This window comes from Onychomys torridus, chromosome 22, assembly GCF_903995425.1.
Source record: "Onychomys torridus chromosome 22, mOncTor1.1, whole genome shotgun sequence".
Classification (NCBI taxonomy): domain Eukaryota; kingdom Metazoa; phylum Chordata; class Mammalia; order Rodentia; family Cricetidae; genus Onychomys; species Onychomys torridus.
The window spans coordinates 24,427,550-24,451,668 of NC_050464.1; the positions used below are offsets into that span (position 1 = coordinate 24,427,550).

Below are 24,119 nucleotides of genomic sequence, written 5' to 3' on the forward strand. Positions count from 1 at the left end.
TGGCTTTCCAAGTGTTAATGGTAATAGATGGCTGGCACTTGGGAGCCTTGAGCGTTCATTTTGGCAGAGCTCCTGGGCAGCTGCATGCCGACATGCTAATGGATGCTTACAGTGACCTCTCATTATCCATGAGGAACAGGTCCACACTCAATCTCAAGAATGCTTGAGTCCCTTTTAAAGTCATGAGGTGTTTGCACATAGCCTGGGTGCCTCCTCCTGTGCACTGGGACTTCTTCCTAGATGGCTTCTAACACACACAACCAATATACCTGCCCACAGCGGTCAGACTGTAGACTCAGTACATGCTCTATACAGATGAACTTACTTTTTTTTTAAAAAAGATCTTTTCCATAGTCTGAGGATGAGACTGGTGGACACTAAGGGCCACTGTGTCCCTAAAGTGCCCATCTGTGTCCTCTATGGTGGGGCTATCATGTGACCTCACTGAGTGTGACTTTCCCGTTTTCAGGGGCCTCAAGACTCAAGTCTTATATCTTGATAACCCTTCCCATTCTATGCACCCTTAGAATTTACAGAAAGGAATGGGGCTCTGTCTACCCAGAAGGCCTAGGTTTTGTTGCCTTTTATCCTGACAACAGTACTATTGCCCACAATCAGCTTTCTGGTTTTATTTTATTTTAATTTTATATGTATGGGTATTTTGCCTGCATGTATGTCTGTGCACCACATGTGTGCAGTGCCTATGGAGGCCTGAAGAGGGCATCAGATCCCCTGAAACTAGAATTACAGATGGTTGTGAGTCATGGTGTAGGTGTTAGGAATTGAACCCAGGTCCCCTGGACAAGCAGCCCATGCTCTTAAGCACTGAGCCATCTCTCCAGACCCTGCTTTCTGTTTCTAGATGGGAACTATCCATCCACTGGCCCTTCTGCACTGTGGGAAAGCCTGGTCTTGTCCTAGTCTTCTGAGCAGGAGGGACATTTGTCGAGCTAGATTTCTCTTGCATGAGCTTGGGTTGCTTCTCAGAGTATATGGGAGCTCTGGGACTCACTTTCTGGATGTCTGCTTATGGGAGCTGAGGCCAAGTGAGTGGGCAGCCCTTTCCCTGAATGCACAGCTCCAGCAGATCTTACCTTAGGGCCAACAGAATGCCCAGCTCCACTGCCAGATGACCTGGTTGACGACCCTGAAACTTTCCCAATGTACACTGTACCCACCTAAAAGCTCCAAGGGCCTCACTCAAAGGGGTTCCCAACTCAGGCTTTTATGGTCTGTGTGACAGTGGGACTTGCTTCTATTTTGTGTGGCCCAGTCTTTCCCATTACAGGATGGTGATAGCAATGATACTCACTGTTCTCTATGTCTGGAAGATGGATTGGATGCTAGGAAGTGCTTGGAGCATAGCCTTGTACATGGTCATTGCTCAGTAAATGTTAGATACTGTCATCATCAACCTTACCATCACTACCACCTCCATCTCCAGTACCACCATCATCATCATGACGATTACATTATCATTACCACCACTATCATTATTATCATCACCAACACCACCATTATCATCACCAACATTACCATCTCATCATCACTACCATACTATCATTACTGCTACCACCACCATCATCACCATCACCAACACTATCGCCTCCATCATTATTGTTACCAATATCATTACCATCATCATTTCCATGTGCCAGACTGTATTTGGTGCAAAGGATTGACTGCCTCAAGACCCATTCCCTAAGAAGAGGTTAGGAACAGAACACAAATTTTAATTAAGTGGCTGACTTGCCCTCCATATGCCATGTCACAGTTCCCCCAAGGCAGTGGGATCCAGGCAGGAAAAAAATCCAATGATCATGGTGCCCCAGCCTCCTGGGGTCACCTGGCTTCACTTGGGAGGTATGCTGTGATAAATGGTCTTGTGTGTGTGTGTGTGTGTGTGTGTGTGTGTGTGTGTGTGTGTACCTCTACATGGTCTCTTTTGGCAAGTTCTACTGATAGCATCCATCTGAGCCCCATTAATTCAAGGGCAGAGAGAGAGAGAGAGAGAGAGAGAGAGAGAGAGAGAGAGAGAGAGAGAGAGAGAGAGAGATGGAGAGAGAAAGAGAGACTTTAACTGCTCCCCAGAATAATAAAGGCCAGCCACCGCATCAAAAGCAACCTGTGTAGCATTTGCTTATACCACACAACTCAATGACAACTCTGATTGTCTCTGACACTTTGACAACCAATCCAGTATTTTTATTTCACATCAGGTGGATGTTAGGAACATAAGTGGTCTGGTGATTTACCCAGTAAGGAGCCACCTTTAAAGCCCTAGTCACATGACCATATGATCCAAAAAAAACCCGATAGACGTCTGTTAATCTCCAAAAGCCATGGATTTGACAGGTTTTTTTTTATCCTGACATTTATTGAGCACCAACTGTGTTCTGGGGGTTTCCAGTTCTGGGCATCCAGTCAACATGAGCTTTTAATCCCCATTGAACATCGTCCTCGTTACTAGTGTGTACTTGGTGTGTATGTCCAGATTCTCATAGGGCTGACTGAGGAAATCAAACTTGGTGATGGATGGGGTTATTGTAGACAGAGGGTATGGAGGGGATGGGTATGTGAACTCCTAAGATGTCTTGCTGTGTGCCAGTGCTGTGGGGCCTCAGATCATAGGGATGGTGAGTAACCTCTGTTCTTGTATCCAACAGGGGAGCTGCTGGATGGGCAGAGGGGCTTAGTGCCCTCCAACTTTGTGGATTTTATCCAGGACAATGAGTCACGGTTGGCTGGTACTCTGGGGAGTGAGCAGGACCAGAACTTTCTCAACCATTCTGGCATTAGCCTGGAGCGTGACAGCATCCTTCACCTTCCCTCCCCAACTCATGTGGAATCGGGCATCACTGACAATGGTGGGGGGACTCTGGACATGAACATCGACGACATCGGAGAAGACATTGTGCCTTACCCTAGGAAAATCACCCTTATCAAACAGCTTGCCAAAAGTGTCATCGTGGGCTGGGAGCCCCCTGCTGTGCCACCTGGCTGGGGTACTGTGAGCAGTTATAACGTGCTGGTAGACAAGGAGACACGCATGAGCCTCCCCCTGGGGAGGAGAACCAAGGCGCTAATTGAGAAACTTAATACAGCCGCCTGCACCTACCGCATCTCCGTGCAGTGCGTCACGAGCCGGGGCAACTCAGATGAGCTGCAGTGCACGCTGCTGGTGGGCAAGGATGTAGTAGTGGCGCCATCCCAGCTGCGTGTGGACAACATCACACAGATCTCTGCCCAGCTCTCCTGGCTGCCTACCAACAGTAACTACAGCCATGTCATCTTCCTCAATGAGGAGGAACTGGACATCGTGAAGGCAGCCAGGTACAAGTACCAATTCTTCAACCTCAGGCCTAATATGGCTTACAAGGTGAAGGTCTTGGCCCAGCCCCACCAGATGCCCTGGCAGCTGCCGCTAGAGCAGAGGGAGAAGAAGGAGGCCTGTGTGGAGTTCTCCACACTGCCTGCAGGTGAGCTATCTCCTCATGGGGGTCTGTGCAGAAAGGATGCTAGGGCTCACCCTGCATGGGTAGGGAAAGGCAAGAAGAAGCAACCATAGGAGTCTGTGTTATCCTTGAAGTCCCCCAAGTCCCCTGGGAAATTCAGAACATGGGTGCCTGTTCATGGATTTAGAGTTGGCTCTTGGATAGCATTTGGGGACGTGCCCTTGGCACTTGATCTGTCAGGGGCTGTCCTGTAGTAGACAGGAGGGGAATGAGGCCACCTCTGGGACTGGAAGGCCACACGCTGTGCCTCATACCTCCTCCAACATTGCAAGGGGGATCATGAGTTGAAGAGCCCATGCTTCTCATACGGTCCCTTCTTTCTTGGTTTTGTTTATAAATAAATCCTTGCTGATGGACCGTACAAAAGATGAAGCAGTCCACTGAAGCTGCCACAGGACAAACCTGTCTCTCTCCTCTGCCTTCTTGGCTGTAAGTGGGAGAGAGTGTGCCACCTTTCACCCTCTCCAATGCTCTTGGGGATAGGGCACGTCAGGCTTCTGGAGGTCTCCAGACAAGACCATGTACTCTTGTGTTAGTGAGCTGCTGCATCAGGCTCCTGGAGTGTTCGTGATATTGGTGGCTGCTGTGTGCATCCTAATAGGCTTCTGAGGCAAAGGCAGCACACACAAGTACAGGGCACACACGTGCATATATACACTTGAGGGTGTTTGTCTGTCCAAAAGAAGAAGAAAAGACTAGATGGTGTCCTGTCAACTCGATGTGACTATCTTCAGAAAGAAGATGAGAACATATGTCATGGAAACTTGGTCTCACCCATGTACAGGTCCCTGGTTAAGGGATGATGTCAAGAAGTGCCCATTGGCCCTGTTACCCTGGGACTGTTTTTGTGACCTGCCTAGAAGGGATGTTCTGGAATTAAGGATGAAGTGAGTACCAAGTAAAGGGAGTGCTTGGTGAGAGAGGAGGAGAGTGTTCCAGTTAGTATCTTCCCATGCAGCTCTGAGTCCTTTACTTGTGACAGAGTTCTGATCTAAAAAAAGCCTTGCCACTGGTTCATGATTCCTGCCAATCACCATCAATGGTCTTGTTGCTGGCTTCTGGCTGTGATGCATGAAAACTGTGGAATTGTTTATTGTTGGCCATTGGTCGCAGGAACTCTGTAACTATGTGTTCTAGTCACCTTTACCTGTCAACTTGACACAGCCTAGAATCATGTGGGAGGAGAGCCTTGAGGAGTTGCTTAGACCAGGCTGGTCTATGGGCGTGTCTGTGGGAGATTGTCTTGGTTGTTAATTGATGTAAAAGGGCCTCGCCCACTGTAGGAGGCACCATTCCCTAGGCAGGTAGCCATAGGCTGTGTAAGAGAGCTAGCTGAGTGTGAGCCAAAGAGCCAGACAGTAATCAGTGTGCCCCCCATGGCTTCTGCCTTAAGTTCCTGCTTGAGTTCCTGCCATGAATTCTGTCAGTGATGAGATGTGACCTAGAAATATAAGCCAAATAAACCCTTTCCTCACCCAAGTTGTTTTTATTGTCAGTGTTTTTTTTATCATAACCACACAAAGGAAACTAGAACACTGCTCTTCATCAGGGTTCAACACTTCCTTTCTCTCCCCAATGTCCCCAGAGTTTTAGCAAGATTGAATTAAATTTTCAGTCTTGATCATCTCTCCATCAAGTCGTGGTTATTCTTTATTGAGTTAATGTGGTTATTATGCTACTTTTGAATATTAAATAACTACACAGTTCTAGAGTTCTACTTGGTTTTTATGGGTGGATGAGCCTTGTTTTTAAATAGTTTGTTTATTTTCAATTATGAGTACATGTGTGTGTGGGTGCGTGTACACATGTGTGTTAGTATGGGTATGTGTAACACAAATCTTAAAAGATCTTATTAATAAATAAAAATCTGGAGCCAAATATTGGGGTGAAAGCTGAAAGATCAGAGGGATAGAACAAGACACAAGTTCTTACCACTAGGAAATCCTCAGCCCAAGAGAGCTACTTCCTATATACTCACACCTGATATGCCTTTCTGTGCCCTGCCATCTTACTCCCTCTCTCTGCTCAGCTACATCACTTCCTTTTTCTCCCCAGCTCTATCACTTCCTGTCTGTCTGTACAGAACTCTAGACCTCTCTGGCTAACTAGTACTGGGATTAAAGGCATGTGCTACCACACATGGCTCTGTTCCCAGTGTGGCCTTGAACTCACAGAGATCCAGACGGATCTCTGCCTCCCGAATGCCAGGATTAAAGGTGTGTGCTACCACTGCCTGACCTCTGTGTTTAAAATAGTGGCTGGCTTTGTCCTCCAATCACCCGGCAAGCTTTATTTGTTAGAGCATGAATAAAATATCACCACAGGTGTGTGAGCCATGTGTGTGCAATTATCCAAGGATGCTAGGATGTTTATTTATCAGAGGGATAGAACAAGATTTCCTAGTGGTAAGAACTTGTGTCTTATTCTATCCCTCTGATCTTTCAGCTTTCACCCCAATATTTGGCTCCAGATTTTTATTTATTAATAAATAAAAATTTACAAGAGGGCATCAGATCTGAAGAAGCTGGTAGTTCAGGTGATTGAGAGCCACCTGATGTGATACTGGGCACTGAACCCGGGTCCTCTGGAAGAACAACAGGTGCTCTTAACCAATGAACCATTCTCCAACCTCATTGAGGATTTTCCCATCCATGTTCACAAAGGATATACATGTACAGTTTTCTTGTAATGTCCTTTGGTTTGGGTACCAGGCCTCTGAAGTGTTTGTGTGGCTTCACCATTATCTTCCATTAACATTAGATACAGTGGAAGCCACACAGACCCATTGTTTTCTTAAAGAACTATTGCAAGTTTCAGGTTTAAGGGAGTTAAAAGACGCAGGGTTATTTAGCTTTTATATCTTCTGGCTTGTCAGTTGGGGTAAAGTCCATCTTTTTCTTTAAGTTTATGATAGAATTACATCATCCCTCCCTTTCCTTTCCTGCCTTCAAACCATCCCACATATCCCTCCCTGCCCTTTTTCAAATCCAGTCTCTCTTCCCCATTAATTGCTATTACATGTTATACACACAGAGAGACACGTATATGCATATATATGTGTACACACACACACACACACACACACACACACACACACACACACACACACACACGCCCTAAATATAACCTGCTCAGTCTGCATAATGTTACTTGTATTGTATGTTTTCAGGGCCGCCGACTGTTTGGCTTTGGGTAACCAATTGGTGTACTTGTCATGGGGAGACTATTTCTTCCGCTCTCAGTGTTCCTGGGTTACCTGTAGTTCTTTGTGTAGAGTTGAGGCCTAGTGGGCCAAGTGTGGGCATTCAAGCAATTTCTCTCCAGAGTCTCACTCAATAGCGCCAGCTGGCCTCGAACTCACAGAGATCCTCCTGCCTCTGCTTCTCTAGTGCTGGGATTCAAGGTGGGTGCCACCAGGCTCAGCTATATTATCCTATAACCCGTCTTTGGATCCCCAGTCATGTCTCCTCTTGAATTCCTGTTGGAAATGTATGCTGTCTCACTTTTGTGATGGGAATTGCAACGCGTCCGTCACTGCATCAATGGATTCCAAGCTGAAGCTTTTGGCTTGGCTGAGCTCTGGTTTTCATGGCCTTCCATCACATTGTCCTTCTTCTCTGTTGATTTTGGGCTTTACCTTGCTCTTCTGTCTTGGCTCATGTTTTTGAGATGAGATTAAGATAAATAACTGGAAACTGTTGGTTTGTAATATAAATATTTAGACACACAAACCTGTTTGTTATGTACCCACAGCTCTCAACATGTTCTTTTTTGTTGTTGTTAAGTGTATTCTGAATATCCAGGTAGAATCTTCATAACTCTAGTCTATAGGCTAGATAGTTTCCAAATATTTGATGATTAAAAGAGAAAGCATGCTACTATTACTGGTTTCCAATTTAATTGTTTCAGGGTTGGGCACAACTTCTTGTGTGAGTCCAGCGGCATGAAATCTGCTGTATGGATATTGTCTGCCCTGGTAAACATTCCTGGTATATTTCAAAGCAATATGTGCCCTGTGCTTCTGGAGAATACTGATCATGGACACATAAAAGACCTTTCTCAGTGCTCCATGTTCTCATGGGGTTTTGTTTGACCTATCAGTTACAGACAATAACTGTTTTTCACTTTGGTTTTGGCTTTATGTATTTGGGGGTTTTATTTATTAGTTCCATATATATTTGAAAGTGTGAGCTTGCCCCAATGACATTTTCTCATAATCAATAATCCCTTCTGTCTCTGATGGTCTTTAGATCTATTTTGTCTGATACTCATGTGGTTATTAGCTTTTTTTCTTTCTTTCTTTCTTTCTTTCTTTCTTTCTTTCTTTCTTTCTTTCTTTCTTTCTTTCTTTCTTTCTTTCTTTCTTTCTTTCTTTTTTTGAGCTGAGGATCGAACCCAGGGCCTTGCGCTTGCTAGGCAAATGCTCTATCACTGAGCTAAATCCCCAACCCAGGTTGTTAGCTTTCTTAAGCTAGAATCTACACATCCTCTTTTCCAACATTTACTTTCAAATTCTCTGAGTCCTTATACTTTAAGCCTATCTCTTATGAGTGACATGCAGTAGGATCTTTGAGTTGCCATGGCCCAATAACCTTTGCTTTTTAACCAGAATGTTGCTTTTCATCATTGATAAGACTTAAGTCCACATTTCTGCTCTTCTGCACCTGTCCTGTCTGCTCTTTACATCGTTGCTAACCGCTTCCTGCTTTCTTTTGAGTTAACTAATTTTTAAAACGTATTTAGTATTTGGTCCTTCATAAATGCGCACAATGTGTTCTGATAAAATCTACCCCAGCCCTCCCCAACCACACACACCTCAGTGTTCCCAGATGCAGAATGACTATTTTTTATACTTTATTCTCTTTCTACAGTTGACTTTTTTGGAGGGGGTAATAACACACGGTATTACTTTTTAGAAATTAATTTTATTCACATATATACAACATACTATAAATTGTCTTAAATTACAGCATAATTCTTTTTGTCCTCCTTTGCTTTTTTGTTTCCGTGTGCTCTACCTTCACACATGCTCTGTTTTGACGCCTGTTCTATACAGTCTGCAGAACAGTCGCCAGAGCTGCACGTTCGATTTTGAGTGAGTTCGTTCAGTAGATAACCGGCAGATAGAGAAAGCACTGACAGGTAGAAACACCCCTCAAACTGGACACTTAGAATATCCAGCCAAGAAACCTGGAGCAGGCGGGCTGAGGGAAGAACAAAGGGAAGTTCTTCAAACCAAGGGCTTGCAAGCATCCGGCAGAAATCAACTGGGGAAACTGAGGCCGGAGTTCCAGGCTGAGTTTTCTCTCTGTGTTTGATCTCCACCCCTAGTTTCCCTCCCTCCCTCCCTCCCTCTCTCTCTCTGTCTCTCTGTCTCTCTGTCTCTCTCTCTCCCCTCAGACATTTTTATACTGTAGGATAAACAGTAAACATTGCTGGAAATGGCTCATCTTCCACCTGTTCACAAGACGCAGTGCCTTTGATCCCTTGCCTAGTTTCAGTTTTTCTCTCTCCTCCCTGTTACAGAGCCAGGGCCAGCCTGACCCACAGGGGGATTTTAAGGAGGTCTTCAGCCAAACATTCTTGGATCTGAGATCATGGCGGGCAACCCCACTTCCAGAACCAATTTCTTTGCTCAGACAGTTCATGACACTTCACGCTCTCCCCCCCCACCATACGTTGCTTTTTCTCTTCATCCTAATAACGCATTCTTTGAAGGATTTTAGAAAATGCCTTTTTTATTTCCTAATGTAACTGCCACTGGCATTATACTTTGGTCTTCCTCTCTGTGGCCGGAGTTTCCACCCATTCTCATCTCCTTTTAACCCCAGTGAGTTTCTTTCCTTCAGGATTCCTTATGGCTCTGGTTTATCTAAGATAGCTCACTATTTGCTCCCTTCTTCAAACATATTTTCTGATGGAATCGAGTTCTGGATGATCTGTTTCTCTGAGGACGTCCTTCCACCTTCGGGTGACCTGTCTTGTCTCTGTGGCGGGTCAGCTGTCCCTCCTACCTTCAGAGAAGGGCTTTGGCCTTTCAAGCTCATTCTGAACACGTCTTCCTTAGACAAAGGTCACACATGAGCCACCAGGGGAAAATGGACTCTCATCCAGGCTGAGTTTCTGAGACCTTTGTAACAGTAGAATAATACAGACCTGTGCCAGCAGGCCACAGGTACATACATGCTGGAGTGAAGGATCCAGCTTCTAACACTGGGCAGCAGAGTGGTGTGGTGATGTATTGTGTACCCCAATAAAGCTTGCGCTGAGGATCAAAGGACAGAGCCAGCCACTAGATTTGACATAGAGGTCAGGCAATGGTGGCACACACCCTTAATCTTATCACTTGGAAGGCAGAGATCCATGTGGCTCTCTGTAAGTTCAAGGCTACACTGGAAACAGAGCCAGGCAGTGGTAGCACACACCTTTAATCCCAATACTGGGAAGCACACACACCTTTAATCCTAGGATATAATGGCAGGCTGGAGAAAGGTATATAAGGCTGAGGAGACAGGAACTAAGGCAGTTCAGCCGAGACACTTTCGGATGAGGCCTCAGAGGCTTTCCGTCTGAGGATTTGTGGAAACAGGATCAGCTGAGGAGTTGGCAAGGTGAAGTTGGCTGTGGCTTGCTCTGCTTCTCTGATTTTTCAGCTTTCACCCCAATATCTGGTTCTGGGTTTTATATTAAAAGACCATCTAAGATTCAAACAATGGAGTGGCTCTTCTGAGTCTTAGTTTCTTCATTTACAAAATGGTGTTAGAGACATCATTTATAATATCATTATGAAATGATGTGGAGAAGTCCCAGGATGCTGGTGGAGGTCAAGTAATACAAAGCATGCAAAGACCATAGGATGGCTGGCATGCGGACATTCCCCAATGAGTGGTCCCCTCTTCTGGGATACCTTGGCCAGTTCTATGGCATGTATGGCTTTCCTCTTGAGCTCATGAGTACATTCCTTCCAAAATGAAGCCATCTGGACTCTCAGTCAAGAAGAGGTGGGAAATTCTACCCCAAGTCTGGAGTAAAAAATGTTATGTCCCTGGTGTTCTGAGGGCAGATGGGCTATACCTTACAGCCACTGGAATGGCCTGGAGACCTGGCCAGTACTTACCTATTGCCTGAATTAGTGGCTCTAGGCACATTTTTTTCTAAGACCCAATGAGCATGGTTCATGTGGTGTTAGCCCACAAGGAAGCCATCAGTCTAAACCCTTGCAATATCTGGGCCAGACTGGGCTCTTTTGATGTGAGTTTCCCCAGTTTCATAGGATGGTCTGATGGGTGGTGTGAGGTCAAAGGTTGCTGTCTCTAGAGTTTGATGATGAGGATGAAGAGAGAGTGGGTAACAGCCCGGAGGAGAAGGAGTAAGAGAGGTTTGTCAGAGGTATCTTTCCTCTGGAGCCATGTAAGGCTGTTTGGCTTCCAAGTCCCATGTCAGAGGAAGCTCCATTCAATCGGAGCATAAGAACAGGCTTCTCAGAGGCAAAGTGGGGGCCCCTTCCTGGATGCAGGTGAATAAACACCAGGTCTGGGGAGCAGCATAGCGTGCATTCACATCTAGTGGGATGCTTGCCTTTACTATCTACAGTTTCCTGTTGGCTTTCTCAGCTCTGCCTTCCTTCCTCTCTTCCTTGTCAACCCTACAGATGGCTCCATTCCCAGGTGTGACAGAGCAAAGCAAAGAAAGGCCCAAGGACCATGCTCTGACTGCATCTGTCCCTTCTCTCCTTCCAGGTCCCCCGGCTCCACCACAAGATGTCATTGTCCAAGCTGGGGCCACAGCCGCCACTGTTCAGGTCTCCTGGAAGCCCCCTGCGCTGACTCCCACCGGGCTGTCCAATGGAGCAAACGTCACAGGATACGGCGTGTATGCCAAAGGGCAGAGGGTGAGTGAGCATGGGGTGTGAGGCTCTACCCTGTGGGGATAGGCTTAGGGAGGGAGGAGGGGACAGATGCCCAGGGGAGGATTTGAGGATCTTCCAGCTCCAAGTCTCCACCAGCCTTCATGAGATCCCAGCTGGGCCTTCATTCTGGGGTTGTCTGCCACAGGTCAGAGTGAGAAAGTTCCATTCTATTTTGATTCCTACCTGGGTCCAGTGTATTAGTGGAATTATTAAGGCAACTCAATGTAGTTAAAAGGGAGGTTTATTTGGGGGTTTTACTTACAACAAATAAAGGGATAGGTTATAAGGTCCGGGAGAGGTGAAGTGCAGTCCAGTGGTGTTCTCTCAAGAACTCTGCTTGATCTACCATCCAACATCCAGGATTACCAAGAACCAAGAGAGCCAGCATATCTGGATCTCAGGTATTAAGGGCTTCCATCTTGGCCCAGCCTCAGGGGCAGGCCATAGGTAGGCATGACAGTTACTGGAAGCCTCAATGGGGGTAGTACTTCCAGGTCAAAGCTGGAACAGCTACCCACTACACCAGTATCCTTTCTGCCTGCCTCACCCCTGTCCTGTTCCACCCAACATTGACACATCGCCTCTGAATTCACCAGCATCAGGCTCTCAGGCAGTGACTGGCTTGCCAGCTTTAATAGACTACATGTTAGCAAGTTAAGACCCACCTTGATAATCTTCTATTTGCAGGTGACCCGACCTGGACTCTGAGAAATAACAATAGCTGTATCTCTGGTGTCCTTGAGTGGAAAACCCACCACCTTAGCCCACCTCCATCTCTGCACGTGCAGCAGAAATCCTACCCTGAGGAAGTCTTTAGAAAGCTTCTGTTTATCTGTTCACTGTTGTCTTAGTCAGGATTTTTAATCTCTGTGAAGGGACCTCATGACCACGGCAACTGTTATAAGGGAAAACATTTCACTGGGGCTGGCTTACAGTTCAGAGGTTTGGACCATTATCCTGCCATCATGTTGGGAAGCATAGGCAGACATGGTGCTGGAGAGGTAGCTGAGAGTTCTACATCAGGATCAACAGGAAGCAGGAAGAGACAGAGACACTGGGCCTGGATGGAGCATCTGAAACCCCAAAACCCCACCCTTAGTGACACATTTCCTCTAACAAGGCCACACCTTCTAATAGTGGCACTCCCTAGTGACCAAGCATTTAAATATATGAGCCTATGGGGGCCATTCCTATTCAAGACACCACAACTGTTACCACCCCAGTGACAGTTTGGGCTGCTGGGTTTGGGTGTGAGGGTCCCAGACATTTCTGCCACGATTCACCTCTTATAGGCTGCAGGCTTTCCCAGCACAGGCTCCGTGAGCTTTAAGGGCAGGTTTCACGCACATCCAGGAAGTCCACTTGCTCTAGCTCCTCCTCCCCTCCCTCCAGCTGTGGCCATAAGCAAGGTCACCTATGGAACCCTGAATCTGATCTAGAGATGGAAGAAGGCTGTGATTTATTGATCTCACAGCTACCTGAGTTCTGGGCTCCCAGAGACTCTGGTTTGGCTAGCTCTGTGAGTGACTTGAGCCAGATGCTGGGCTCAAGATTGAAGGCTTTTCCTGCCAGACATCTGGCTTCAGGAGAGGCCACTGCTGGGTCACCATGTGCTGAACAGCCTGGGACATGGCTTTCTCTGTGTACAGGTGGCTGAGGTCATCGCTCCCACAGCAGACGGCACGGCGGTGGAGCTGGTCCGGCTGCGAAGCCTGGAGGCCAAGGCCGTGAGTGTGCGCACCCTGTCTGCACAGGGAGAATCCATGGATTCTGCCCTCGCTGCCATCCCCCCTGACCTCCTGGTGCCTCCAGCCCCCCACCCGAGGACTGCTCCCCCACCAAAGCCATTAGCAAGTGACCTGGATACCAAAGACCAACACCTGGGTCCCCACGTCAAAGTGGATGAGTCCTGGGAGCAGAGCCGGCCGCCCGGCCCTGCACATGGCCACATGTTGGAACCACCTGACATGCATAGCTCTGGCCCGGGCAGAAGGTCACCCTCACCCAGCCGGATCCTCCCTCAGCCACAAGGAGCCCCTGTGTCTACCACTGTCGCCAAGGCCATGGCCCGTGAGGCTGCACAGAGGGTGGCCGAAAGTAGCAGGGTAAGTTGTATCTTCCTAGCAGGTTGGTCCCTGTACTCTTGGGGTGGGGTATGACCTGTACCTGTGCCTGGCCAATAGAGGCAGATCTACCAGAGAGTACTCCAGACCTCAGCCTAGGACTGTTGTCCTGAACCAGGCAGGGCCTGTTCTTTTACTACAACATCCTAGTCTGAGTATATATGTGTGTATGTTGGGGACAGGGGCTTTTGTTACTATGGAGATTAAGTAAGGTTATGAGAGATGCACTACTAAGTTGCCTATCAGGTATCCCTCCCCACCAGGCCTGGGGGAATAGGGCCCAGGACTGAACTGGCCCAGGACCTTCCCATCTCTCCCACATATCCACCTACCAGATACCCAGATGTTTGGAGCAAGCTCAAATTTCTCCACCAACGAGGGAGAGGGACATACTGGCAGGACCCTCTTAGTGTCAGGTAGCTCTGTGGGTCTCACCAGGATGGTGACCCCTGGGAATGTCTGCCAAGGCTGGGGCACCCTCCTCCAGGGACCCAGGTCAGGAGAGTGAGGATACATGGCCAAGGGTCTGTAGTTGAAGTTTTCCTGTGTCCCACCTGGCCCATGGTCAGGACATCTCTCTCACCCACCAGTCCTGCAGCCACTTGGACCCAAGTAAATATATAGAGGCTCATATTAATTAAAAATGCGCGGCCATTAGCTCAGGCCTACCACTGACTAGCTCTTATATTTAAACTAACCCATAATTCTTATTTATGTTTAGCTACGTGGCTTGGTACCTTTTCTCAGTTCTGCCTTCACATCTTGCTTCCTCTGTGTCTGGCTGGCGACTCCTGACTCAGCCTTCCTGTTCCCAGAATTCTCCTTTCTGCTTATCCTGCCTATACTATACTTCCTGCCTGGCTACTGGCCAATTAGCATATTATTTACTAACCAATCAGAACAACACACTCACACATACAGAGCAATATCCACAGCACTGGAGTTGCAGGTGCCTGGGAGGTTGTGTTTACCACATATTCAGCCCCATGTAGCCCCACGAGGGCACAGATCTCCCCTGACCCCAGGGCCCCAGAACCTTTTAGGAAACTAGCCCATCAGATTGTCTGTGACATCTGGTTTGTTAATAGTGGCCACTGATACTTACAACATATACTCATGAACTTGGGGCCTCTGCTTGAAGGGTGCCCTGAGGCTCACTCAGGGAGGCTGGAGCCCAGGCCTGCATTGAGGTCACTGAAGGATGCTTATGGCTGAGAGGCAGAGGATCCCAATGCAGCTTCAGAGTGGATCCTGGAGAGCCCAGTGGCTGTTAGGCTAGGCAAGAGACCCTTCCTGGGTTCCTGCTTCAATGTCATGGTCATTGTCCAAATTAAAGCCAGGCGAGGCAAGCAATAGAGGAAGAAGTTTCCCACTGAGGTCCATCATTCCCTCCAGTGAAGCCCAGGGTGATTCAGACCTCAAGAGAGGAGAGGACAGGGGAATAGCTGGTCCTAGGAGCCTGGACCTCATGGAAGCCTGGACCTCATGGGACCTGGAGGAGTTTGCAGGGCTCCATGAGTGAGAGGCCTCTCTGGGGTACCTCCTGGGAATCTCCTTGCCCTTCTCAGCATTTGAGGGCAGGAAGAACAGCAGTGTATGCTCCTGGGGTCCCCTCCAGCCCTTCCCTACACACCTGCTCATCTTGGTCCTTTTTTCTTTCCAAGTTAGAGAAAAGGAGCCTCTTTCTGGAGCGGAGCAGTGCTGGGCAATATGCCAACTCAGACGAGGAGGATGGCTACGCCTCCCCTGAGGTCAAGAGGAGGGGCACTTCTGTGGATGACTTCCTGAAAGGGTCCGAGCTGGGCAAGCAGGTGAGCGTATGTACCCCTGCATCAGTCCTCAGCTGCCAGTGGCTTTAGCTGGATGCATAGGAGTTTGGAGTTATGAAGACATTGCCCTAACCTGCCTTGGGTGTGTGCCCATGTGTTCATATATGCATGTGTGTGCCCACACATCAGAGTGTTTATGTACACATGTGAATTTGTGTATGCCCTGTGTCTATTTGATATGTGCATGTATGTATATAAGTGTGCCTGTATTTTAGTGTGTATGGGGGTGTGTATGTGTTCCTGTTTGTGTATGCTCCTGTGTGTGTGCGTGCCTCTGTGTGTACCTGTGTACATGAATATGTACATGTATGTGTGCTCATGTGAAAATGTGTTCCTCTGTATCTATGTGGGTGCACATGTGTGTTTTATGCATGTCTGTATGCGTGTCTACTTGTCTGATATGAATGTGCCTAAGTATGTTTATTCATGTGCTCATATATGATACCTGGGCACATGTGCTTATATGTGAGTACATGTGACTGAATTCCTATGATCATTGTGTACGTGTTTATGTGCACTTGTGTATAGAGATATGTGGACGTGTGTGTGGACATGTATATGGATGCCAGCATGTGTTCCTATGCATCTATGTGTCTCTGTATGAGTATGTGTATTGTGATGAGTGTGCATGTAAGCATGTTCCTCTGTGTGTGTGTGTTTGTGTGTGTGTGTGTGTGTGTGTGTGTGTGTGTGTGTGTGTGTGTGTGTTCTCAAGACAGGGTTTCTCTGTGTCATTTTGGTGCCTGTCCTGGAACTCACTCTGTAGCCCAGGTTGGCCTCAAACTCACAGAGATCCACCTGACTCTGCCTCCCGAGTGCTGGGATTAAAGGCGTGTGCCACAACCACCAGTCCTATGTGTGTTCTTATATGTGGACATACATATGCACACGAGCATGTATTTGTGTGTGCCTGTACATACATATGCACATTTATTTGCTTCATGACGGTTCTTTTAAGAGCCTCAGTGTACCCCATGTGACCACTTGCCCTGTCATGTCCCTCTTGTGTGACACTGTGGAGACATGTACACATGAGTGCCCTAGCCCTCAGCCATCTGAACTGGCAATGTTGGGCTTGAGCCTTAGTCCAGCTAGTGATGTACAGAAGTGACAGGTTGGAAGTTGAGCATCATAGGATGTGATGTATCAACACTGCTTGCTCTGTCTCCTCCAGAGTCCAGGATCCTCATTGCTGTCAGAATGGGGTGACCCATGCTGTCCCCTCTCTGCTACTTAGACAAAGTTTTATCTGGCTTTGTTTGCATACACTGTGCCCACATGGGCTTGTTACACGGGTTCTACAAGTTGGCAAATACAAGTCCAGGACTCAGGGAGGTTAGCCTGGGAGCCTGTGGCATGTACAAGATATCCTATCAGGAGCTGGAGAGATAGCTCAGTGGTTAAGGATAGCTCTTTCAGGGGACCCAGGTTGGATTCCCAGCACCTACATGGTGGCTCACAACTGTCTGTAACTCCAGTTCCAGGGAACCAATGCCTCCTTCTGACCTCCACAGGCACTAGGCACACATGTAGTATACAGACATACATGCATGCAAAAACACCCACTACACATAAAAATAAAAATAAATAAATCGAAAAAAGAAGTCCCATCTATGTTCCTTTTTGACCACAGCCGCACTGTTGCCATGGAGATGATTACCACACAGAGAGCAGCCGGGGGTCAGACCTGTCGGACATCATGGAGGAGGATGAGGAGGAGCTGTACTCGGAGATGCAGCTGGAGGATGGGGGCCGGCGCCGGCCCAGTGGTACCTCTCACAATGCCCTCAAGGTGAGCACTGAGCTCATGACCGGGTGCCCCGAATCTGGGGGATGTTCCCTTCTGCCCCTTTGCTGGGATTGTTTCACGAGTGCATTCAGGAGTTACATGCTGCTCCTGTCTGCCTTGCTAAGAGGGCTGGGTACTGGGGGGGATCCACTTGGAACCCCTGGACACAGCTACACTGCAGTGGGAATAGAATTATAAGCAACAAAACTAGCCTCAGCCTTACATACTCATATAGCAGGTGCAGCTTCTGGGTTAGTACTGAACCAGCATTTGGGACTGGGCCACACATTCCTGTGTAAGAGGAGGAATCCATGGTGGGCTAGAGCCATGCAGCTGAGGCCAGAGGAGACCTAGCACAGCACACTCCTGGGTCCATCACCGGAGCCCCATACCAGGAGAGAGTCCATACCATCCACCACTGGAGGTCTGAGATGAAAGGGTAGCTACTTAATGAGAAGGTAGTTGGGGTGAGGTGATGCCTGCAGGGCTTATTTCTGCAGATGGGCATCATCTAGTACTGTGGTGGGCAGACGATAATGTGTATTACTGCGGTCTCTTCAGGGCCTCTATGGGGAGGGACCATATGGATGTTTTCCCTATAAAGGTCCTTATAGGGCCTTTGGGGAACCTCCATTTGGTCTTGCATGGTATGGCTCACACCATTCCCTATGCCCCTCCCCGAGTGGGTCCCTTCTGAATCAGAGACTCCTACCTGCCCCAGGCCATGTTCCACAGCAAGAACCACCTTGAAAATGTTCATGAGTGGGTCAGGGAAAGGCATACACCTGTGCCTTCTACCTTCCAGACACTTCTCTGGACAGGGGAAGATATTTAGAAGCTGTCTCTCAGGAACTGCTGAACAAAGGAAGGGCCAGCAAGGGTGTTGCAAAGCAGGAGGTGTAGCCCATGTAGCTCCCACCCTCTTAACAAACAGCCCAGCAGTATCCTAGAGGAAGTAGGATCAGGGTAGCCCCAGGTGTATGCCGCTCATCCACCAGGCTTCTTATGGGTGTGGGTTTCAAGATTCTCCTAATAAACTGCCAGGGGCAGTTGGGAGCTGCGGCCACAGTAGACCCATAGTCCCATATGGCAGTGACTGGCTAAGTCAAGCCAGGTTTTCCTGGAGGGACCAGGGCACGTGACCCTTCATCTCCAACTGGCCCAGCTCACCTGCCTATCAACCTTCACCTTCACAGTGCTCACCACACCTGAGCCACGATAAAGGAGAAAGATACATGAGTTAGTAGATATGGGGCCCACCCACTCGTGGGCAGTGTCAGAAGCATTCAGTAGACAGTACCAGGAGGAAACAACCTTCCCACAGACCAGTGGGGGCAGCTGGCAAGGCCATCACAAGCACCCATCGTAAGATGTACACCCCAGATCTCAGCAGGGGATGAGAGCAGCTTTCCTAGAATCAGTCAGATCTCCCCAAAGGAGAGTATAGAGCAGGCAGTGGTTGGCACCAAAAGATGCTTCTCTGAAAGAGACAGAGGCTGACGGCTGGAGCTGGCAGGGAATGGTGCACATGGAGTCATTGGCTAAAGCCAGAATGCAGGAGGGTTGATGTAGTAACCTCAAGAGTGGTGAGCTCTGTGCCAGGTGCTGAGAGCAGATGGGCCAGATGTGATAAATAAATAAATCTCAGGTGCAGAGGCAGAGAGGATCTTGGTCCTTTATAGGTACCAAGTAGGCACTGGGTCTGTGAAGGCAACATTCATCAGAACACAAGTGTGCTTTAAAGGAATCAGGCTATTGCTTTAGCTCAGGGAAAAGTGGATGGCTGGGGTGCCAACGCTGGGAAGGAAGCAGTCCACAGGACTGGACAGCGACACTGTGGGGCCACCTCCAGCTACACTGGGCATTCAGTGGCAGCTGTCCCCAGGCTGCAGGGACTCAGCCACAGTGGCAGACAAATTCCCCCACTACTCTGGGTAACTCATCAGCATAGGAGCAGGCAAGGGCCTGGGAGCATTGTGCCCTCCGGTCTGGGGCACCCTTTCTCCCTGGCTCACCCGCATGGCGTCTGCTCCTGACGTCCCGCTGGCTCGTCTGTGTGCTGCCCCTCACCTCCTGCTCGGCACCCACCACGTGGCCCATTTGCTCCATCCCAGAGCCCCAGCAGGCATGCCGCAGGTCCCCCTGAGCAAAGGCTGCCTCACGCTGCCCCCCCTGCCTCCCTGCCAAGACTAATTCTGTGTGTGTTTTCTCTTCTTCCTCCACCGCCTCATGTCTGGTCATACACCGCTCTCTCACACATGCTGTCCCCAAGGAATGCCATAAGGCTAGGAGCTTGGAAGGCGCTTTCCTGGAGCAGCCCGAGTTCCCCCAACAGCCCCACCGCAGTAAGAGACTGTTCAGTATCCCTGAGGTAGCTGAGGAGGACGCGGAGCATGGCGAGCCACTGCTCAGGCAGGGCATGGGGTCCTCCAGAGCCAGGGCCTTGTTGGCCATGGAGCGTGGGCCAGCGCGGTCCTGTTGGGGACATCCAGTCCTGCAGGGATCCTGGCTCCCTGCAGAGCACAGGGGCCCGGGCATCCATATGGAGGATCTCTTTCTGGAAGACAGAGGTTGTCGGTTCAGCCGCTCGGCCACCAGGAGCCCCGACAGTGGTTTGGATTGTGGCAGTGAGGAGGAAGAGTCTCGATTTAGTTTCAGGAGCACCTCCGCCAAATGCAGTCCAGGCCCTGGTCACTGTCCCTGTAGGCGAAGCCCGAGGCCCCTGCTGGCCCGCAGGCGGACGCTGACCCGACAGAGCAGCATCGAAGAGGACTTTGGGGAGCAGGTGGACCCCAGTGACGTCATCAGGAGCGATGACCCCCAGCTCAGCCCGGAGAGGCCCGTGCCCAGGAGGGATGGCTGGGACGAGGCCAGCGACCACGAAGATTTTCGGGGTGTCTGGAGGAAAAGCCCAGCCATGCCCGACAGTAGGGCAGCTGAGCGGCTCGCACAGCCTCCTCCCCGAGTGGCCGACGGCCCTTTGGTGTGTCAAGTAACCATCCTCCCCTGCGCGCGCGCTTGCCAAACCAATCCGAGCTCATTCTTTTTGTTGGTTTTGCCTTTGGTTCGGGTTGCGGAGTGCATCCGGGGACTCTCTGGGCCGCTCTTCTCTTTGGTTCCCCCTGCATTTTTTGATTTCTTCAGTCCCATTTGCTTCCCAGTTGCTTGACCATCCCGAAGGGTTTCTTGCTTTGGAGTTAACAATCTCCCCCCACAGAATCAGCGATGGTTACGGCTGCTTTACTTAAAGGACAACTGAATCTAAGTTTTAATTAAGGGTTAGCTGAACTGCTGAATATCTAGAACTTGGGAAACACATCCCCTCCCCCCACCCACCTCCAAACACACACAAAATGATCCTTAGGGACTCAAGGAGGGGACGCTGGTGTGATCAAAGGCTTTTTGTCCTTGTTGTTTTTAAGTTTTTCTTTTTTCCTTTTGGCTTTCATCTATAACTGTCTAAAAATATGGAGAATAACCAGGGAAGAAACTCATTTTTATAAATTGTTTCCAAGGTCTTACTCACCCCCAGTCTTTTCCCCCCTCTGTGTCTACCACACAGCAAGGGTTCATCCAAGCCTTCATACATCTCTGTAATTGTATCCTTTCTACAATGTCGTCCCGTCCCGTCCCCCGCCCCCCTGTGCTCGACTGTCCTTGGGCACACAGGTGGGCCACCAGCATGGCGGCAAGCCTCCTTCTGAGCTGTGCACTCTGTGATGTGTCCATGCCAGGCACTGTCTGCACCCCTTGGTGCCCGCCCAGTCTCACCCAAGCTCAGACACCTTGGCTCCTGTGTCCTGGGAATGGCCTCCACCAGCCTGATTCCTAGTGATCTGCTTCCTTTCAGTCAGTTCTGACTCCTAGTCCAAATGAGAGGTAGACATCTCTAGACAGGAGGTCTGCTCAGGCCCAGGTTAACCACAGAGCATGATCAAAGAGGATAGCATATACAGGCACTGTCCTCTGAGTGTCCGGAACCCACCATACCCCTCCTGTCTGTGATGGACTTTGGGAACTATGGCAGTGGATCTCTGCTAGTGTGACATTTGGGGGTGGGATAACAAAACCAGAAGACGTATCTGCAATGGCACCTAAACTGCAAAGCATAGTTTGCTTCAGAAGATTTACCTTCGGGAGCAATAGCATCTACCAAAAGCTTCCTCCTATGACTCATTTTTACTACCAGTCCCACTGTGGAGTGTCCAGGAGGGACTGTGATGTAAAAAGCAGGGTCCTGGGCCCAGCTGGCTTCTCCCCCAGGTCACTCAGCTAACCTTTCAGTTAAAAGCTACGTTTAGTTGCCTTTAGTGCTTATGCTTCCAATCCGGATTGATTTGGCTTTAACTCCTCCTTTCCTTTCCAAGGCCGGCCAGACCCTAACCATGGTGTTCTTTTGGGTCTAGATTTTAGGAAACTCTGCGTTGACGGGACGAGGAGACCGGATGGATCACGTGAGCCGGAGGTATCCTCACAGTGGCGGGGGTCCTCAGAGGCATCGGCCGACGATGGCTCCATCCATTGGTTAGTGGCCTGATCTGTATCATTCACTTTCTGTCCACCACCTGAATTGAAAACAATTCAGGGGGCCACACAGGAGGACTTTGGTCCCCGTGTCAAATGCCTGAGAAAAACATCTTAAGAGAGAAAGGACAACAGGACTCACAGGGACGGTGCAGGAAGAGAATGGCTCACCTCATGATAGCCACCATTGTGTGTGTGTGTGTGTGTGTGTGTGTGTGTGTGTGTGTGTGTGTGACAGAGAGAGAGAGAGAGAGAGAGAGAGAGAGAGAGAGAGAGAGAGAGAGAGACTGAGTTGACTATATACCCCACATGTTCCAAGATGAGCTCCAGGTAAGTCGAGTCATCTGCATGCATAATTGCATAGGCCACACTGGTCCAGGTCTTGGGAACACTTGGAAGCTGGAAGTGTCCCCATCCACCGCTGCCCCTGCCCTTCACCATCCATCCCAATTCCATTCCCTCCACCCACCGAATGACAGCTGAGCTTCCTTCTCTCACAAACCATTCGGGATTCTGCCAGTGGTGCCCAAAGCTGTCATTTGTTTATTGTCACCAACTCATGCTAAGGGTGGTTGCAGGTCGGGGGAAACTGCTGCCCCTGGCATGGCAACATGTGAACAGTAGTTCTAAGAAGTGGTGTTTATGGGTAACAGGGAAGGGGAGGAGCCAAATAAAGCAGGCTTTTGTGAATACACACACAAAGACACACATGCACGTACACACACACACACATACACAGGCACATATGCACGTATACACACACATACAAACACAGGCACACAGGCACGCATGCACATACACACACACAGGCATGCACACATGAACACACACATACACAGACACACAGGTACACAGACACACATGCACGTACACACACACATACACAGGCACACATGCACGTACACACACACATACACATACACATACATACAGGCACACAGGCATGCATGCACGTACACACACACAGGCATGCACACATGAACACACACATACACAGACACACAGGTACACAGGCACGCATGCACGTACACACACACACACACAGACACAGACACGGAGACACACAGGCATGCACACACATACATACACACACACAGAGGCATGCACACACGTATACACAGACACACAGGCATGCATGCATGCACACACACCACAGCAGGGACACTAAGCAGGAATGGCTGGGGACAAGAGCAGGTTCACCATGTCAGAGAGTAAGAAAACCTGCTTAAGGTGACCCAAGCTGGAAAGGATTCAATTCACTATAAGCAAGAAGTGTTGGAACACGGTTCTTTCCCCAACCCCAAGAGGAAGCCATGTAGCAGTAGGAATCCTTTCTGGGCTTCGTCCTTCTGTAGTGGCAGGGAAGTTTTTGCTTTTGCAGCCCTACAATCTTCATGAGGCATCTGTTTTACCCTTAAAGATATCGTAGGATGTTGGATGTCCTCGGCTGGTTGTATTTCCAGCTGATGGAGTGCGAGGCCTCAGATTCCATCCCCAGACCCACACTGCCAAAAGATCCCAAACACCACCACCCCACTAAACCCCACCCACCCACCACCACCAAAACCTGTTTTTAGTGATCCAAAAGATAGCAAGAGGTTGTCGGGTGGTGGTGGTGGTGGTGGCGGACGCCTTTAATCCCAGCACTTGGGAGGCAGAGGCAGGCAGATTTCTGTGAGTTTGAGGCCAGCTTGGTCTCCAAAACGAGTTCCAGGAAAGGCACAAAGCTACACAGAGAAACCCTGTCTCGAAAAACCAAAAAAAAAAAAAAAAAAAAAAGATAGCAAGAGGTGTGTGGCCAGACTCAGAAACGTGAACCCGAGACAGCAGATCAGTACAGGGCTCTGTGCTCTGATATTAGTGCCTGGCCAACCGACCTTGACAAAGTGAGCAGAAGTGAGTCTGGGCTGTCCCGGTTGGTGGGACTTCCGTCCTGAGGCTTGAGAGCCAGGGCTGGCTTACTCAAGGCTCAGCTCATGCCCTGCTAGCCAAGTTGGCTGTTCAGTCTCAATGCTATTGTTTGTCACATAAAGGGCACAGCTCTGCTGGAGATGTCACATGGCCAAATAAACAGTACCCCACCACTCCAAGCAGAGACATCATAAGCAGGAGTGGACATTTCTATGGTCACTGAGATATATGTCATGTAAGGATTAGGGCAGGATTTCTATTCCAATCGCCCAGCAAGTCAGAGATGGGAAAAAGGCAAGGCAGGGATAGTCCATGCCCACAGACATGTCAGGTGCCTTGTCACTAGGGACAGCCTGCACTGTCCTGTCGGGCACCCTTGTCATTAAGAGCCAGGGACAACCTTTGCTGTCTTGGCTGGGACCCTTGTCAGTGAACCTTCTGCAAGGTTTGTCTGGATTCTTCTTTTTTTTTTTTCTGAGACAGGGTTTCTCTGTGTAGTTTTTGGTGCCTGTCCTGGAT

The 24,119-nt window shown here is 49.1% G+C and overlaps 1 protein-coding gene across 9 annotated transcripts in view; it reads left to right on the forward strand.

Moving 5' to 3' along the window:
* The window catches only part of Rimbp2 (RIMS binding protein 2), a 174,347-nt gene that overhangs the window by 130,017 nt on the left and 20,211 nt on the right, over positions 1–24,119 (forward strand). For 6 of the 9 annotated variants that reach the window (XM_036172649.1, XM_036172651.1, XM_036172653.1 and 3 more), the window contains 7 exons: positions 2,667–3,479; positions 11,255–11,406; positions 13,074–13,529; positions 15,212–15,358; positions 17,010–17,168; positions 19,438–20,148; positions 21,572–21,689. In XM_036172649.1, coding sequence (XP_036028542.1) covers positions 2,667–3,479; positions 11,255–11,406; positions 13,074–13,529; positions 15,212–15,358; positions 17,010–17,168; positions 19,438–20,148; positions 21,572–21,689 — 2,556 coding nt within the window. The remainder of the gene's footprint in view (positions 1–2,666; positions 3,480–11,254; positions 11,407–13,073; positions 13,530–15,211; positions 15,359–17,009; positions 17,169–19,437; positions 20,149–21,571; positions 21,690–24,119) is intronic. The other 3 variants (XM_036172655.1, XM_036172656.1, XM_036172657.1) reach the window with 1 other exon arrangement.